General features: G+C 41.1%; 1 protein-coding gene across 8 annotated transcripts in view; it reads right to left on the reverse strand.

The window, feature by feature from the left end:
* The window catches only part of dph6 (diphthamine biosynthesis 6), a 321,719-nt gene that overhangs the window by 289,740 nt on the left and 11,580 nt on the right, over positions 1 to 20,399 (reverse strand). For all 8 annotated transcript variants that reach the window (XR_011960472.1, XM_072569025.1, XM_072569024.1 and 5 more), the window contains exon 3: positions 17,802 to 17,986. Coding sequence is in view for 7 of the 8 variants with exons in the window: in XM_072569025.1 (XP_072425126.1) it covers positions 17,802 to 17,986 (185 nt within the window). In the remaining variant the exon portion in view is untranslated. The remainder of the gene's footprint in view (positions 1 to 17,801; positions 17,987 to 20,399) is intronic.

Genomic DNA, 20,399 nt, shown 5'->3' on the forward strand with positions numbered 1-20,399 from the left:
CAGTCCAAGAAATCTCTGTAGGAATTCCTCAGGGTAGTGTCCTCGGTCCAACCATCTTCAGCTGCTTCATCAATTACTTCTCTCCCTCCATCATTAACGTGAGAAGTGGTGATGTTTCCCAATGATTACACAATGTTCAGCACCACTCATAACTCCTCAAATACTGAACCTGTCCGTGTTCAAATGCAACAAGATCTGGACAATATTCAGGCTTGGGCTGAAAAGTGGCAAGTAGTATCGGTACTACACAAGTGTGACCACCTCCAATAAAGGAAGAAGCTAACCATTGCCCCTTGCATTCAATGGTTATTACCATCGCTGAATCTTCCTTTATCAAAATCCTGGGATTACCATTGACCAAAAAAAGAGTGGCTAAAAGAGCAGGTCAGTGGTTAGGAATCCCGTAGCGAGCAACTCACTACCTGACTTCACAAAGCTTCTCATCTACAAGACACAGGTCAGGAGTGTGGTTGAATATTCCCCATTTGCCTGGATGGGTACAGCTCCAACAACACTCAAGAAGCTTGACACAATTCAGGATAAAGCAGTCCACTTTATGGAAATCCTACCACCACCTTCAATATTCACTCACACACGTTGGCAGCAGTGTGTATACCTCCAAAAAGAAGTGCAGTAATTGATGAAGGTTTATTCAATAGCACCTTCAAAATCATTGACCTCTATCACCTTGAAAGACAAAAGCAGCAAATATATGGGAACAGCACCACCTGCAAGTTTCCCACCAAGCCACACACCATCCTGACTTAGAATGATATGACCACTCCTTCACTAGGTCAAACTCCTGGAACTATGTCCCTAACAGGAATATGGCTATCGCTACACCACATTGATGCAGCAGCACACCAAGACTTTCTCTAGGACAATGAAGGATGGGCAATAAATGCTTGCTCAACACATTCCATGAATATATCTAAGGATTTGTGAAAGGCATTGAACAGTATGCATCGTGTGGGACCCTCCTGGTGTGTATGACATATGCAATTGAGTCATTATAAAGAACAATTGTATTTACCAAGGGTGATCCTTATGGGATTAATTCAATTGGATATAGTTCATGTTCTTGGACAATGGTAATCGCAAGAGCTATTTCATTCACCCAGTGGATACTGAAGATGCTGAGTGCCCAGAGTCAAAGCACACACGGTCAGGCAGCATACGAGGAGCGGGAGTGTCGACATTTTGAGCACAAGCTCTTTATCCTGACCAGCTGCTCTCTTCCAGCACCTCACTTTTTGACTCTGATCTCCAGCATCTGCAGTCCTCACTTTCTCCTAGCTGCAAGTACTCAACAGGCCTGCAAGTTGCTGAGACCCAGGCTCATGCTACTGGCTGGGTTACATTTCAATCACAAACCTGCCTTTCCAGAAATACCTGCCACCCTTTGTGCTCTTTATTACAGCGCAGGAGGCTATCTGATCCATAGTATGCATGCTAATCAGAGGCCTGGAAACCCACAAAACCTGAAAGAACTACAGATGCTGCAAATTAGAAACAAAAACAGAAACTGCTGGAAAAGCTCAGCAGGTCTGGCAGCATCTGCAAAGAGAAATCAGTCAACCTTTCAGGTCCAGTGATCCTTCCTCAGCTCCTGATTTCTCTTCACAGATGCTGCCAGACCCGCTGAGTTTTTCCAGCCATTTCTATTTTCATGCCTGGAATCCCATCACTGTCAGCAGTTTCACAGGTGGTTACACACTCAATCCCACAATCGCCATTCCAGAACAGCAAGAACAAAACCTACACTGAGGGCCCAGTACCATCCTGAGGCACTAACAGAAGGGTCATCTTTCAAATGGGAATTAAACAAAAGTCCTGTCTGCCCCACCTCAGATGAGCATAAATTATCCCATAAAGACTTCTTCCTTGTGCCCTGGTCAATATTTATCCTTCAAGCAACAGCACTAGAAAAGATTAACTGATCATTAATCATATTGCTGGGAACTTCCTGTATACACATTGGAAGTGTCGGAAATGAGGCAAGCCAATGGTAACTGTACTTCAAAATTTACAACCTGATTGGCTGCCATGGACTTTTGCGTTTTTCACAGGCACTATGTAAAAGTAACACTCTCTGTTCTCACCTATATATACAAACCACAAGGTTCGAGCCACATCCCCTGTCTCTGCCAAGTTAGCCTTTATGTTGCTAACAATGTTGCTACTGGTCCTAACACAACATATACCAATTACCCCAGTAGCAAATACACAGTTTGCCTGTTCTTTTCTTCTGAAAGAGGCCAGGGCATCCATTCTCATCTTCAGAAGAGTTCTCCAAAATCACTTAGAGCAACCCAAGTCCCAAGGGACAGATGGAGCCTCAGTTTAAGGTCTCGGCCGAAAGATCTGATAATATGTTACCTCATGCTCACAGGGCAGCCTCAAACTTTGTATTTGATTATTCTTTCCCCTCCCCTTTCAGGAGCTGGATATCATAGTTGCTCAGTAGTCAGGTCAGACAAGATTGCCCACACAACGAAGTATGAAGAATTCCTTTATCACCACTGCATGGGAACACTCAGTCAATACCAGTTAATCTTTGAGCACTTTACAAATACACAGTGCCAGGTCTGAACACGCCCACAACATCTGTGTATAATTAACTGTTAAAGACTATCTGAGTAACCAAGCTCAAAGCTCCATGTGCACGTGTAATTAGCAGAACGCTATATCCACAGCATCATTCTGGCCATAGACTACCCAAACATGAGGTAATGTCTCATCTAATTCTGGTCACGCAGAAAGAGGCCATTCAGCCCATCGAGCCTCCCAACAGCATCCATTCAGATCTTATCTCTGTAATCCACCTAACTTGCACATCCCTGGACACTATGGGCAATTTAGCATGGACAATCCACTTAATCCGTACATCTCTGGACAGTGGGAGGAAATCAGAGCACCCAGAAGAAATCCATCCATGGGGAGAACATGCAAACTCCATACAGTTGACCTGAGGCTGGAATTGAATCTGGGTCCCTGGCATGTGAGGCAGCAGGGTTAACCACTGGGCACCATGCCACTCTCTTCTGTTTGGAGTAGTCATATGAATTCAGTTCTCAAAGCCAATTTATAAGTGATCCCAGCAGCAAGTGGCACATGCGCTTTGTCCTTAACTATAGTTCTTGCCCACGCCTCACCCCCAAAAGGTGACAGCAGATGGTGAAAGTCTCCCAAAATGGGTCTTGAAATGTGGAGACTATATTACAACACTACCTCTCTGACCTTCCTTGCATGCCTTTTTCTGAAAGGCTTACCAACGCAGCAGAAACTCACCATGTGTGTGCACTGGCTCTAAATCACCCATTCCCCTGCTCTACCCTCCTACATTTTTCTCCTTCAGGTCTATGTCCGATTTTCCTTTTGAAAGGTCCTACTGAGTGCATTCCTACAGTCCTGTCAAACAGTGCATTCAGGATCACATTAACTCGCTTCTTCTGATACTTCTGTTAATGTTTCCCTTTTGTTTAATGAACCTTGTACCACTGGAAAGTTTTGCTTCACTTATTCAATACCTTCAAATTCTTGAATCTCACTTTCACTTTCTATACATTGAAGAGAACATTCTCATTTTCTTTAATGTCTCCATATAACTGAAGCTCTACATCACTGGTATCATGATTAGAGTGGTGCTGGAAATGCACAGCAGGCCAGGCAGCATCCAAGCAGCAGGGAACAAAAAAGAAAATAAACAAAAAAAATCGATGTTTCGAATACAAGCCATCCACCAGATTCCTGATGAAAGGCTCCTGCCTGAAATGCCAATTTTCCTGCTCCTCAGATGATAAGTTCCATAGTAACAATTACAGCATAATGTAACAGCAGGTGAAACATAAGCATTACCAGTCTTAAGCTGGTGCATATGGTTACAGATTAAAATAAATATTCTTCCATATTAGAGAAATAAATGTAATTAATAATCCAAATTGAATGTTGAGACAGATCAAACCAAATAGATTATTTGAAAATCATGCAATATGAGATCACTGGGAGAAAGTGAGGACTGCAGATGCTGGAGAGTCAGAGTCAAAAAGTGTGGTGCTGGAAAAGCACAGCAAGTCAGCATCTGAGGAGCAGGAGAGTTGATATTTTGGGCATAAGCCCTTCATCAGGAATCTGTGATCACTGCCAGATCAAGACTTATGCTGCCAAAATGAAACCCTGCTTCATGTAGACTGCATACTGTCTGGACTCTCAAATCTCGATCAAGGGCATTTGTGATTAGTCTTTATAGAGCATTCTTCGTGTTTGGACTGCATCACTGTCAGTTAATACTTACTGGATTTTGTGCTAGAGCTAGTGCCATTAACAGTATTGAAATCTTCACTCCTGCACATGACAGTAAAATATGGGGGTACAATTAAGCCACTGGGCTCATCAAATCTGCTCCTTTATTTAAACAAGGCTGTGATGTTTCTCAAGGAGACAGTGAGGTCTGCAGATGCTGGAGATCAGAGTTGAGAGTGTGTTGTTGGAAAAGCACAGCAGATCAGGCAGTATGCAAGGAGCAGGAAAATTGACATTTCGGGCCGAAGCCCTTCATCAGGAATGAGGCTGAGAGCTTCAGGGATGGAAAGATAAATGGGAGAGGGATGGGGCTGGAGGGAAGGTAACTGAGAGTGCAATAGGTTGATGGAGGTATGGGTAAAGGTAATTGATCGGAGAAGCGGGTGGAGTGGATAGATAAGGAAGATTGACAGGTGGGACAGGTCATCAGGGCAGTGCTAAGCTGGAAGGTTGGAACTGAGATAAGGTGGGGAGAGGGGAAATGAGGAAACTGGTAAAGTCCACATTGATGCCCTGCGGTTGAAGGGTGACGAGGCTGAAGATAAGGCATTCTTCCTCCAGGCATCGGGTGGTGAGGGAGCGGTGATGGAGGAGACCCAGAAACTGCATGTCCTCGGCAGAGTGGGAGGGGGAGTTGAAATGCTTGGTCACGGGGCGGTGGGGTTGATTGGTGCGGGTATCCTGGAGATGTTCGCTAAAGCACTCTGCGAGAAGGCATCCACTCTCCTCACTGTAGAGGAGACCGCATCGGGAGCAACGGATACAATAAATAACGTGTGGAAATGCAGGTAAAACTTTGATGGATGTGGAAGGCTCCTTTGAGGCCTTGGACGAAGTTAAGGGAGGTGGTGTGGTGGCAGGGTAAGGTGCCAGGAGGGAAGCATGGGTTGTTAGGGGACGTGAACCTGACCAGGTAGTCGGTGAGGGACCGGTCTTTGTGGAAAGTAGTTAGGGGTGGGGAGAGAAATATATCCCTGGTAGGGATGTCCATTTGTAGGTGGCGGAAATGTCAGTGGATGATGGGATTTATGTGGAGATAGGTGGGGGTGGAAGGTGAAGACCGGGGAGTTCTGTCCTTGTTGCGGTTGGAGGGGTATGGTTCGAGGGCAGAGGTTAGGGATTTGGATGAGATGCGATGGAGGGCATTTTCAACTACGTGGGAGGGGAAATTTCGGTCTTTAAAGAAGAAGGCCATCTGGTGTGTTCTGTGGTGGAACTGGTCCTCCTGGGAGCAGATGCGGTGGAGGCAGAGGAATTGGGAATACGGATAGCATTGATGCAGGAGGTAGGGTGGAAGGAGGTGTAATTGTAGGAGGTAAGGTGGGAGGAGGTGTAATCCTCCCACTCGACCTCCCCCAATCCCACAGCTACCTGGATTACACCTCCACCCACCCTACCTCCTTCAATCCCACAGCTACCTGGATAATACCTCCACCCACCCTAACCCCTCCAATCCCACAGCTACCTGGATTACACCTCCTCCCACCCTACCTCCGGCATCAATGCTATCCGTATTCCCAATTCCTCTGACTCCGCCCCCAGGAGGACCAGTTTCACCACAGAACACACCAGATGTCCTCCTTCTTTAAAGACCGAAATTTCACCTCCCATTTGAATGAAGATGCCCTCCAATGCATCCCATCCACATCCTGCACCTCTGCCCTCAAACCCCACCCCTCCAACCACAAGGACAGAACCCTCCCCCCACCCCCACCCCAGTCCTCACTTTCCACCCCATCAATCTCACATAAATCACAGCATGTGCCGACATGTCCGCCACCTACAAATGGACCCCACCACTAAGGATATATTTCTCTCCCCATCCCTATCTGATTTCCACAAAGACCGTTCCCTCCGCAACTATCTGGTCAGGTCCACACTCCCTAACATGCCATCCTCCCCTCCTGGCACCTTCCCCTGCCACCGCAGGAATTGCAAAACCTGCGCCCACACCCCACCCCTCATCTCCGTCCAAGCCCCCAGAGGAGCCTTCCACATCCATCAAAGTTTCACCTGCACTCCCACACATGTCATTTATTGTATCTGTTGCTTCCGATGCAGTCTCCTCTACATTGGGGAGACAGGACACCTTCTTGCAAAGCGCTTCAGGGAACATCTCTGGGACATCCGAACAAACCAACCCCACCACCCGTGGCCAAATATTTCAACTCCCCCTCCCACTCTGCCGAGGACTTGCAGGTTCTGAGCCCCCTCCGTCGCCACTCCCTCACCACCCGATGTCTGGAGGAAGAATGCCTTATCTTTAGCCTCGGGACCCTTCAACTGCAGGGCATCAACCCCTGAGCAGCACAGTGGCTCAAATGTCAGCACTGCTGCCTCACAGCACCAAGGACCTGGGTTCAATTCCCGCCTCAGGTGATTGTCTGTGTGGAATTTGCACATTCTCCCCTGTATGCATGGGTTTCCTCTGGGTGCTCCGGTTTCCTCCTACAATCCAAAGATGTGCAGCAGGTCAGGTAAATTGGTCATGCTTAACTGCCCATAGTGTTCAGTGCATTAGTCAGGAGTAAATACAGGGTAGGGGAATGGGTCTGGGTGGGTTACTCTTCGGAGGGTCGGTGTGGACTTGTTCGGCCGAAGGGCCTGTTTCCATGCTGTAGGAAATCTAATCTAATCAATTTGGACTTCACCAGTTTCCTCATTTCCTCTTCCCGCACCCTATCCCAGTTCCAACCTTCCAGCTCAGCACCGCCCTTAATGACCTGTCCCACCTGTCAATCTTCCTTTCTTCCGACCTATCACCTTTACCTCCACCTCTATCCACCTATTACACTCTCACCAACTTCTCCCACTCCTCTCCCATTTATCTCTCTACCCCCAAGACTCCCTGAAGATGGGCTCCAGCCTGAGATATTTCTCAACCCCAATTCCCTGCCTTTCCCCCATAACACTTGATCCCCATACCAATCAAGAACCTAACTATCTCTGTCATAAATATACTTAATGCCTTGGTCTCCACAGCCCTCTGTGGCAGTGAGTGCCACAGATTCACCACCCTCTGGCTGACGAAATTCCTCATCTCAGTTCTAAAGGGATGTCCCTTCACCCTGAGGCTATGCCCTCAGGTCTTTGTCTTTCCTACTCGTAGAAACATTTTCTCCACATCCACCCTACCCAGGCCTCTCAGTATGCTGTAATTTTCAATTAGTTGCCCCCCCATCATTCTAAACTACATTAAGTACAGACCCACAGTCCTCAACACCACCAGCTCTGACAAGCCATTTATCCTTTGGATCATTCTTATAAACTTCCTCTCGACCCCCTCAAAATCCAGCACATCCTTCCTTAGATACAGGGTTCAAAACAGCTCACAACATTCCAAATGTAGTCTGACCAGAGCTGAGGCAGTATATTTTTGCCCTTATATTCGAGCCTTCTTGAAATAGGTGCTAACATTGCACTTGCCTTCCTAAATGCCAACTGAAACTGCACGAAAGTCCTAATTCTGAATTAGGACTCCCAAATTTCTTTGTGCTTCAGATTTCCAAAGCCTTTCCCCATTTAGAAAATAGTCTATGCCTTTATTCTTCCGACCAAATTGCATAACCTCACACTTTCACACTTTATCTTCCATCTGCCCACTCTCCTCATATGTCCAAGTCTACCTATAGCGTTCCTGCTTCCTCAACACTACTTGTCCCTCCACCGGTCTTTGTGTCATCTGCAAACCTAGCAATAGTGCCCTCAGTTGATTGAACAGATCACTAATGTGTTATGTGAATAGTTGTGGTCATAACACTGACCCTTGCAGACATCCACTAGTCACCAGCTGTCATCCTGAAAAGGACGACTTTATCCTGACCCTCTGCCTTCTGACAGTCAGCTAATGCTCTATCCATGCCAATATCTTGCCCCTAACACCATAGGCTCTCATCTTATTTAGCAGCCTCCTATGCGGATATCTGGTCATAGGCTTTCTAAAAATCCAAAGTGATCACGTCCACTGGCTCTCCTTTGTCTAACTTGATTGTTACCTCCTCAAAGAATTCTAACAGATTTATCAGTCACGACTTCCCCTTGACAAAGTGCTACCTCAGTCCTGTTTACCATGCACTCCCAAATATTCTGCAATCTCATCTTTAATAAGGGACTCTAAAACCTTACTAATGACCACAGTCAGACTAACCAGCCTAGAGTTCCTTTCTTCTGCCTCCCTCCCTTCTTACACAAGGGTATTACATTAGCCATTTTTCAGTCCTCTGGGACACCCCTGACCTCAATGATTCCCGAAAGTAACTTGTTTATGGAATATGGAAAAAAGTAATAACAAACATGCTACGTCTAATTAAATACCAGAAGCAGATACTATGATAGTGAAACAAACTTTGTGGAAATTCTTTAATCAAAGTCTATTGCGTAATTTCAGTACCAAAATAAAGGCTTCAACTCTTATTAGTGTAATGTTTTACAAGTTTTCTCCCGACAGGAAAGATTTAGGGAAAGGCTCAGTCTCTCCCAGCACCTTGATCCAAGGATGTTCAGCAGTTATTCAGTTTTTCATGGCAGAAAAGGCTTGATCATTTACTTGTGTTGAGTACGTCAGTCTTAGCCAGGGCTGCACAGGAATTACAATTAATTTCAATTATCCTGGAGTAAGCAACACATTTAAATCACCAATCAGGGTATTCACCTGATGACAACAGGAATAAACACAATTATCAGCTGGTGAGAGATCAGGATCCAGGTGATACTCTGAGACCAAAGTGTGCATAATACATGCACATGCGTGCATGAGGAGGTAGCATCTCGACTGTCATTGGGTACAGACAGAATGACTCTCAAATGTGATTTCCTCAGTGGTTGAACAGGCACTTGGTAAGTTTGTAGAAGGTGCTACAGGAACACTATTAACACTGGAATCAATTGTTAACTTTATCTACTTGCTTGAGGAGTAAATTAAAAAAAAAGCAACAAAACTTGCCAAAACCAAATGGGAAAATGTCAATGTCACAGCATGTGTGACAGAACGACCTCATCCTTTGACTCTTAATACAGAAAACCTATAGACTTGACTTTGAAAATAAAAATACTGTGTGCACAGGTCAAAGTTTTAACAAATTTCTGGCTTTATAGCAGAACTTCTAAAGCATCTGTTGCTAACTAGATACATAACTGTCTGCTAAATGATTAATTAAAAAATTAAAGGATCAAGTTATTTCCTGGCCTGAATAGCTGCAAATTTACAACACTAATTAACCTTTCCCAGTTGGCTGTAATTATATGGAAAATCTGAGCACATTAATAATTCTTCTGTCTTTGCAATTTAAAAAAGAATTTTAAATATTTTGATGATTAATTATTTGCCTAATTTTAAGACATAAATAAGTTTAAAAGGCGAACATGCTTCAAAAGAAATAGACTGCTATGCTAAGTAATCTAAAACATTACAAACATAATCTTTTATCAATATCAACTGCCATGTCCACTATTGAAATAAAACTATGTCAGTTTCCACAAATACATTTATATTGGAACAAAATCAATGGCAATGTTTTATTAATTTTACAGACCAGAGGAAAAGACAATAACAACCATGGAGAGCAGAAGGATAGAGCCTAAAAATGCCGACATTAGGGCTACATAATATGGGTACTGAATATTGGTTGAGTCATATGTTTCAATGAGATTATAAAGAAAAGCATCAAGTCTTTCAGAGATTGGCAATTAATTCCATTGGTTTAAAACATATAAAATTTAGTTTATCCATGATTTTATGCAAGCCCAATGGTCTTTATTATCTGATGCCTTTGACTGTAATTGAATTATTGTAAATCTGGCTCACATTCAAGAGAATTCTAAATTGTTAAAACATTTTTACAGCAGTTAATGTGAAACAATTCCATTAGGAAGTCATCTCTATTAAGCAAACACTATGAGATTAGTGAACATTTTCATCAAGGGATTTCTATTTGCCGCCGTGATCTGTATTTATCCAAATGATGCATTTATTTCAAATATCAGAAACATTCATAGATGTACAGTCCCATAGATCTACCTACACATTAACCGACATATCCTAACTGTTCTTAACCTGTGCTTAATGTGGTCTAAATACGAGTAAATCTAGCTTCACCAATACCATCAGGATAAATGCTTGCTAATTCAAGCATTCAGTTTCAATACAGTGCATAATCTATTACAATTAAAGAATTTCAGAGTTCCCTAAGTTTCCTAAAACTACTGATCGACATGGAGCATTTAAGATTCACTTTAAACATTCAACGATCTCCAGATTTGCAATGTGTTGAACATCTTTAAATGAAAGCAGAAGTATATATTACAAAGTTTGCATTTAAAGAATATTTTTAATGTAACCTTCTCCTAAACAATCCCATACTTGATGACACCTTTGTAGGATGATAATTTTCATTGCTTCTACAAGTATCAAGGTAAATGTAAAAATGCATATAGGAAGCATTAGATATTGATAGGTGACAGTAAACAATTGCCCTATTTTAACAGCAGAAGCCTGAACAATTCTAGGGATTATTGCTGATAATGATAGAATGATGAGCTATAGCACTACTTCATTAAAAATGGCGAAACCGTGCTCAATGAAATGACATGCCCACGGTGAAAAAGGAGTGTTTTACAACAGTGCCTCATGTTCCCAATAAGCACAGATTAGAACTTAGGGCAAAAAATTTCTCTACTTCATCTAAACTATTCCGAACAATATGCTTGCAAACTTCTCTGGTCACACCACTGTGAATTTTCTATTTCTTGTACAGTCCAAACCAAGCACCTGACAACTCAGAGCATCTAACAGCTCAAGTTGTCAATGTGCTTCACATTACTGGTCTGTACAGGCTTCCCTAGTAAAGGGAACGCTTTAGTCACTTATAACTACAAGCCATTGCAAATGCATGAAATACACAGCCATGGGGCTCCTTTATATCCCATTCACAACTTTTGATCATCTGCGTTTTTATGAGTCCTACACAACAGCATAAGAAATCAGAGTCGGGGTAAGCCATCGGGCTCATCGAGCCTGCGCCATGATCTTTTTGTGGACTCAGTTCCGTTCATCTGCCTGCTCACTGTAACCTGTAATTCCTTTACTGTTCAAAAATCTATCTTTGCCTTAGGAGGTAACCTCAACTGCTTCACTGGACAGGGAATTTCACAGATTCACAACTCTTCAGGTGAAGATGTTCTCCTCAACTTAGTCCAAAATTTGCTCCCCCTTATTTTGAAGCTCTGCTGCTTAGTTTGAGTTTTACACACCAGTGGAAAAAACCTCCCTACTTCCATCCTATCTATGTGAAGCCAGGGAGTTTTCCTTGTTGCTGCTCTACCTGATCAGCTTTCACATCAACAGCAACAACACAATTCCATAACTTGAGTGCCTTAACTAGCTTCAAGCTAACTGGTTACTTAACTCAGTGCTGCCTATGAGAGCTTACCAGCTGTATTTTCTTACGTAAGAAAAGTTTCTTCAAAGTATCCAAAGGATCAGAAAGTGCTGTACTTTTAAGTTCTGTCTGTTACAATTCAGAGTTCGGTGATGCAATATCCATCTCTTGTCCTTTCCTTTTTCCATTTCTCACTGCCCTCAACAGCATCAGTCGAAAATTCACGTTTTCATAAATGCACTGTCAATATATATCATTTCTTACCATGCCTCGCTCAAACCCCTTCACTGAATCTAAATTGTCAGACTGCCTGTTTGACAGCCAATACTGAATGAAAAGAAATTTCCTCCAATTAAATATTGGGAAGACTTACATTCTCCACACTATTATCTGCAACTTACCTGGCCTCACACACCTCCCCTGCACAACCTTAAACTTGTCCGGACTTTAAATCTTTCCATTGCCTGTTCCTCCCAATCTTTGTAATTTCTTCCAATTCCGCATCACACTAAGATATATGCAATTCGCTAACATTGGCCTCTTGCACAGTCTTCATTTTAATCACTCAACTATTAGTGAGCATGTGTTTAGCTGTCCTAAGCTTTGAAATGCCCACTCGGCATTTCTACTTTGCTTTCCTCTGATAAGACAATTCTTGAAAACTATCTCTAACCCAGATGCAAACCAGTGGTTTCTGTTATCATCTGAAGGGGAGAAAATCAAAGGTGATACTTGCTTCCAGCATTTAGCATCTATCAATAATGTACATTTTATTGTGTCTTTAGTAGCAATATCTCTCAAGGAACCCAATCAGAAAGGATTTGAACTTCTGAATGAAAATTTTTAAACTTAAGGCATTGTTAGATTAATGCTAACCAATTATTCTATTTTAACAGCAATTGCCTGAACAATTCTAGGGCCTGTTACTTAGTCAAAACAGACTAAAATACATAGGTAACAGAGACTTTAAGAATAGAGCACATAAGTGAAGCATACCAAAAAAAATTAAATGCATAGTTTTACTTAATGGTCTTAGCAGCCAATGCATAGTTGGTAGAATGACCAAAGTAACATTTTTGTTGATTGACACATTTGAGAAAGGGTAATAGACTCTTGTTCCAAAAATGAGCTTGTTTTGTGAAGGCTAGGGCATTGCAACTGCAACAGAGATGTTAACTGAACAAAAGCAGGTAAGAACTGAAATTCTTCTTTCAACATATAAAACAAAGACAGCAAGCCTGTAATTAATAACCCATTAACAGAACCATCCAGTTTGGAAACATACAATTTCATCAGCAAATGGTGCATTATCAAATTAGACTAGCATTCTCCTTTTTTTGTTAACTGGGAATATATCATTAAAGGATATTTGTAGCTTTTCAATTTGACTATGTAGTAAAATTTGATGCTGATTTAATTAAATACATCAAACACCCTGGACATTAGCAATAGGAAATAAATGGTTAATGGCAATTAAGATACTGAACTAATGAAGTATCCTCAAGGAATTTCAATGCAACTTGTTGTGGACTTGAAAGCAATTAAGTTAGTCTGCACCAGCGAAGATAAAGTGCTTAGCGGGGGGAAACGTAATTATGAAGACTTGGCGCACAACACAGCTGTGCAATTTTTTATGCTAAGTGGAACTATTTTTATTTGAAGCTTGGAAATTGTTATTCAGTGTTGTGAATCAACTGATAAGGCTTGACCTCAGGTATACGTACATACCTGTTCTCAACAGGGGCAATCCCTTCACAGACCACAACCTTTCCATGTTTTTTTGTGAAGGATTTCTAATAAAAGCATAACATAAGCTACTATTGAGTTCTTTTTTGTCATGTTAAGAAGTTATTAATACTATACCACTGAATGGACATAAAGTATCTTCAAACGCAGACCATTTTAACAGTTGGGTGTAAAGTGCATTTCATAATGGGTATGAAACCACCCTTAAAATATAAACTTAGTGATTTAGCTTCATACCCAATGCAGCACTGGTCACTGCAAAGCAAGTTTAAAATGTGTTCACCAACTTTTGGGGGAGTTAAGGTGTCTTTTGGAATTATTAAATGAGACGTATATGTACGTAAAAAGCACAAACACCCAAGAATGTCCAACTGCCAGAAGCACCTGTGAAAGAGAGCTGTCAGGCTATCATGGTACTTAAATCCCATTTCACAATTTTGTGCTTAACAGCTACAAGCAGTAAAAGAATCATTGATAATGGAATGATGATTTCCAAATCTTGCTGTTCTAAGGGACTGTGAAGTTGAATCAAATTCTTGTTGCTTTTATTATTTGTTTAGCTCATAAACTATAACTGTAGTAAATGAGTTATGTAGGGGAGGCAGTGGCATTGTGGTAATATCAGTGAACTATAATCCAAAACTCGGAGATAACATTCTGGGGTTGTGGGTTTGAAGTTTTTCTTCAAGCTGGGTGCAAAACATTGATATTAGTCAGGTCACTTGCTAAAGGCACCTCAGAAAATCATTATCTTGAAAACAGCATTCTGAAAATATTGCTCACACAGACCACATTTTGATTCATTGGTCAGTCAAGGTCTGTTCCAGCACTATATGGAGTGAATAACAGAAAATATTCCTGGGTGTGTCCAAGTTGCTGATGACATTGGGGTGAAGTGCAAAAACAAAGAAGCGTACAACCAGAATTCAAATTCAATGAATGTGACATCTTGTCATAAAGGACTTGTTTTCAATGGTAAGAAATTCCAGGTGAATCAACTAATTTAACTTATGTGGCTTTATCCACTCAAGTTTTCAACCTAGGCAAACTCAAAGACTGGTCAGAGTATTGAGTACAGGAGTTGGGAGGTCATGTTGCAGCTGTACAGGACATTGGTTAGGCCACTGTTGGAATATTGCGTGCAATTCTGGTCTCCTTCCTATCAGAAAGCTGTTGTGAAACTTTAAAGGGTTCAGAAAAGATTTACAAGGATGTTGCCAGGGTTGGAGGATTTGAACTATAGGAAGAGGCTGTTTTCTCTGGAGCGTTGGAGGCTGAGGGGTGACCTTATAGAGGTTTACAAAATTATGAGGGGCATGGGTAGGATAAATAGACAAAGTCTTTTCCCTGGAGTCAGGGAGTCCAGAACTAGAGGGCATAGATTTAGGGTGAGAGGGGAAAGATATAAAAGAGACCTAAGGGGCAACTTTTTCACGCAGAGGGTGGTACATGTATGGAATGAGCTGCCAGAGGAAGTGGTGGAAGCTGGTGCTATTGCAACATTTAAAAGACATTTGGATGGGCATATAAATAGGAAGGGTTTGGAGGGATATGGGCCGGGTGCTGGCAGGTGGGACTAGATTGGGTTGGGATATCTGGTCGGCGTGGGCAGGTTGGACCGAAGGGTCTGTTTCCATGCTGTACATCTCTATGACTCTATGTATAACACATGTCTAATCTCTGTAATAAAGAAGACCTGCAGAGTTTCTGATTTTTAAAAAATCTTCCTGACAACACACATACGAAACTTTTTCGACATCAATACATCTCAGAAAAGGGCTAGGAGTGCGCATCATGGAATCCAAAGGCAATTGCAAGCACCATCAGAGTGCTTACAACAGAATGTGAAACATTTATCCTACTATTCAGTATCAGAAGATTCCTATGTATCTGTTTGGTAAGATTTGGTAAATGAATAGAAATGATACGGCTCAAATCATTGATGGGTCATCACTCAGACTACAGTGACTTCTAGTAAAGGTACAGGGATACACCTTTGTCTGCTACAAGCCTGTACCAAATTAACTACGTTGGACACACTAAGCATGCTACTACACCCAAATAAGGACACTCTGGACTTACAAAGAGACAGTACAAATATCAAGTTGAAAGATGTGTTTAAAACTGCATTGATGAAATTTTGTCAGCTCAAACATAATCAATTTCAGGAAGCAACACCAAATGATCCATAACTGAAGGCACTATGGAAGATTATCATAGAAGGACAACCTGGCATAACACAAGAGGTGCCAGACACCCTCATATGAACCAAGTATTTCAATAGGCATAATCATTAAAAGGGAACAAATGCACGTACATGCCAGTATATATTGTCACAGCTATATCAGGGATACATGGGCACAAAGCAAACAAGATGCTTGACGTAGAAACTGTATTTTTACCACGAGTCAACAATGGATATATGCAAAGAATACCAGAATAACCAACCAGAGCAACATAAGGAGCCTGTACACTCACAAGAATGTCAGTCCTTTTGTCTAAAATCACAACAGATTATGGACAATACTTACTGAAGATTTTCACCTGGTGGCTGATTATTTTTCCAAATTTCTATTAGTCAGAAAATTAAAGGCCACGCTAAGTGCATCCATGGCTGATACAATGAGTACAACATTCAGTCTGTTCAGTCAACCTGAAAAGATTGTATCTGACAATGAGCCACAATATACAGACAGATATTTTTGACAAATGGAGCAAACCATGTGACAGACTCACCACCTTATCCCAGATCCAACAATTTCATTAAACAAATGCTCTGCAATGTTAAAACACTGATCAGGAGGCAGAAGGCTACAAAACAGGTCATATTTGTATTAGACATTTCAACTCCGGTCAGAATCTTTTTCCCAGAGTTAAAATGTCTAATACTAGGAGGTATGCACTGACGGTGAAAGAGATAAAGTTCAAAGGAGACATGAGGAGCAAGTTTTTCTTTTACAGAGATTGATAGGAGTCTGGACTGCACTGCCATGTTGCTATGCTACATCTAAGAGCCATACTTCTAGATATGGATTTCACATCACCAGCAAAGATCATACTTGGAAAGTAAGTTATGAAACTCTACCAAGCTGTCATATGCCTAGGGTTTCAGAAATACAGGACAAGCTTCTCAATAAACAAAGGAATATGAAGATTGCACATTAAGATGAAACATGCAGGCACAGAACTGCGTAGTCTACATAAGAATCATTCACATCCGATCCAAGGAGTATGTTCATTTGCAAAGGTATTCAAAGGGTGCAGCAAACCTAGATCCTACAAACACGCAGTATCTAATGGAGCAGTGTTGAGGAGAAACAGAAGCCAACTCAGGGAACTGTACAGTACTCCAACTGTGAATGAACATACACAAAGATAAACTGGGTTAATGAAACTCTAAGACAATTTTCACTACAACCAACATTGTAGCAACATGCAAGAGACCAACGTACAAGTTAATAAAAACCAGGTGTGATGTCTAGAAATCCATAAAGTAATACTATTATAAAACTCAGAAGGATTGACAAACCATTTGTTTGCACACAGACTCAAACTTGTAAATTTTAAAATTCATGTATCTGTGTAACGTGATTTGCAATTACCAAGTATGCATATATTTTTACTCTTAGAGGAGATAATTTTACCTTGGGTAAAAACAGGGATGTTATATTATGTCTTTCAGAGCTGAGTATGCAAATGAGCCAAGAACCAGAATGACAGCACATGACAAGCAATCATGAGAATCCAAGCAGCAGCATGTGATATATCCACTAGTGCTCTTTATCCACTAGTTATCAGTTTGTCTCTTAAGAAAACTTATTAAAAGATTTTCTAATAAATAAAACCAATGCTATTTACCAATCTAATGTAAGATGATACTTCTTTAAAGAACACATCACAAGAATATGATAACAAAACCATAAATATAATCAACTTCTTGATAAATGTACCTAAGAATTGCCTAAAACAAGTTGCCCAGCGTTGTGAAAACATATGAAATTGTTCTATGTTAATAATAAATTACTGAAATAATTATTAATGAACTCAGATCAAACTTTTTAACTTCTTTTGTTTGCTAATGCTGACTCAGAATAAAATACACTGAGAAGCTAGTCGTTTGTCAAATTTGAACAAATGCAAGTGTAGTACAAAATACACCATAGAACATCTTTCAAGCCAGCATTTATTGTTTAGTCACGAACTGCAATACATGCATTCTGATTTATGCATTTCAAGACCAACACATAGGTTCTGTGATATATATTTGTTCAAATACTATTACTCCTTTTGTGAATGAAATATGATGGCAAAGTTCATAAATATTTACAAGAGAACGCAAAAATAATAATAACAATATGCAAAATATTTCATCAGTACCTTAACAGTTTTCAGAAGATGGTAAAGGTCTTCCACTTCATCACCTTCACATTTGTTGTAATTTCTTCCAATTGCCAGGCTGCTACCTTGGATAGTGTGACGGTACAGTGGCAAGCCAATGGCTTCAGAATACAGATCAATAGCTTCATGTCCCACAGTCTGATACATATAACTGTCAAGCTCATCTACAGGAATAAACAGTAAGTCAATAAGACAGTAGCTTAAGCAAAATCAAGACAGTGAACCTTATTAACATCTGTACTTACTCACTTACTTCTAAACTTAAAGCAGAATATTTTGATATGGCAAAGCTAATAATGTGCTTAAATTTTATGAATGAAGCAATACTTCAAAACTTATTTTATAAAATTAGGTATTTGAGTTCACAGTATTGGAAGTACTTGTCATATTTCTGTGACTTGAACCATCCCTTTGGTGATGTGAATTGGCTCGTTTCTTTAAATTCTTTGAGCCTGCTGCCAAAAGGTCCAAACTATGTTAAGGTTTCTTAAGCCGTTACTGTTAGGTGCTTATAGTTTGCTATATTTGAAAAAAAACTGTTTGTTATTCTACAGTTTATGTACTCTATGCCACTAAAGACATTTTATGTTTATTTATTGATTCTGGTCAAGTGAGAAACTTTGGCAAGGCAGCATTCACTGCCTTTCTCAAGGCACTCTGAAGGTCTAAAGTGTCAACAGCACTATGTGAAAGTGAATGCATTTGGGCGATGTAGCAAGCAAGGAGGTAGTGAAAGAGCTGGGTTTCACAGCAACCTTTAGGGCCAGAGCAAACAAACTAATTTCTTAAAACTAAATTTCAGAATTTGTCATGGCAGAATTTCAATTAACAATGCCTGCATGTTCTCAATTCACCAGGCCATTGTATATTGCTCAGCTAAATTCTGGCCATACGTCCATTGAATAATATTATTTTATTTTCTTTTATGATCATGAAATTAAAAATTACCATTTTAGAAACTCACTTAATGTCACTGGACCAGTAATCCAGAAACCGAGATTCATGCTCTGGGGACATGAGCTTGAATCCCACCAAAGCAGCTGATGAAATCTGAATTCAATTAATAAATCTGGAATAAAAAAATATAAAGGAGGATAGTAAAAGCATTTTTAGGTATGTGAAGAAAAAAAAAGGTTAAGACTGAAATTAGGCCCTTGAAGACAGAAATGGTGAATTTACGATGGGTAACAAGGAAATGGCAGAAGAGTTGAACAGTTACTTTGGATCTGTCTTCACAAGAGAAGACAATCTCCCAGATGTAATAGTGGCTGAAGGACCTAGGGTAATGGATGAACTGAAGGGAATTTATATTAAGCAAGAAATGGTACTGGATAGACTGCTAGATCTGAAGGGTGATAAGTCCCTGGGACCTGATGGTCTGCATCCCAGGATACTTAAGGAGGTGGCTCTAGAAATCGTGGACGCATTGATAATCATTTTCCAATGTTCTTTCGATTCAGGATCAGTTCCTGTGGCTAATATTGTCCCACTTTTCAAGAAGGGAGGGAGAGAGAAAACAGGGAATTACAGACCGGTTAGCCTGACATCAGTTGTGGGAAAGATGCTGGAGTCAATTATCAAAGATGAAATTACGACTCATTTGGATAGCACTAACAGAATAGGTCTCAGTCAGCACGGATTTACGAGGGGAAATCGTGCTTGGCTAATCTTCTGGAATTTTTTGAGGATGTAACTATGAAGATGGACAAGGGAGAGCCAGCGGATGTAGTGTATCTGGACTTTCAGAAAGCCTTTGATAAGGTCCCAATTAGGAGATTAGTGAGCAAAATTAGGCACATGGTATTGGGAGCAAGATACTGACTTGGATTGAAAATTGGCTGACTGACAGGAAGCAAAGAGTAGTGAAAAACGGGTCCTTTTCGGAATGGCAGGCGGTGACCAGTGGGGTACCACAAGGTTTGGTGCTGGGCCCTCAGCTGTTTACTATATACATCAATGATATAGATGAAGGCATTAAAAGTAATATTAGCAAATGTGCTGATGACACAAAGCTGGGTGGCAGTGTGAAATGTGAGGAGGATGTTATGAGAATACAGGGTGAGTTGGACAAGCCTGTGGACAGTGAGTGGACAAGCCTGTGGACAGTGAGTGGACAGATGCAGTTTAATGTGGATGAATGTGTGGTTATCCACTTTGGTGGCAAGAACAGGAATGCAGATTACTATCTAAATGGAGTCAAGTTAGGTAAAGGAGAAGTACAACGAAATCTAGGTGATCTTGTATATCAATCAATGAAAGGAAGCGTGCAGGTACAGCAGACAGTGAAGAAAGCTAATGGCATGCTGGCCTTCATAACAAGAGGAATTGAGTATAGCAGCAAAGAGGTCCTTCTGCAACTGTATAGGGCCCTGGTGAGACCGCACCTGGAGTACTGTGTGCAGTTTTGGTTTCCAAATTTGAGGAAGGACATTCTGGATATTGAGGGAGTGCAGCGTAGATTCATGAGGTCAATTCCCGGAATGGAGAGACTCTCAAACGTTGAAAGATTGGAACGACTGGGCTTGTATACACTTGAGTTTAGAAGGATGAGAGGGGATCTGATTGAGACGTAGAAAA

The sequence above is a fragment of the Chiloscyllium punctatum genome, chromosome 4, assembly GCF_047496795.1.
Source record: "Chiloscyllium punctatum isolate Juve2018m chromosome 4, sChiPun1.3, whole genome shotgun sequence".
Lineage (NCBI taxonomy): Eukaryota > Metazoa > Chordata > Chondrichthyes > Orectolobiformes > Hemiscylliidae > Chiloscyllium > Chiloscyllium punctatum.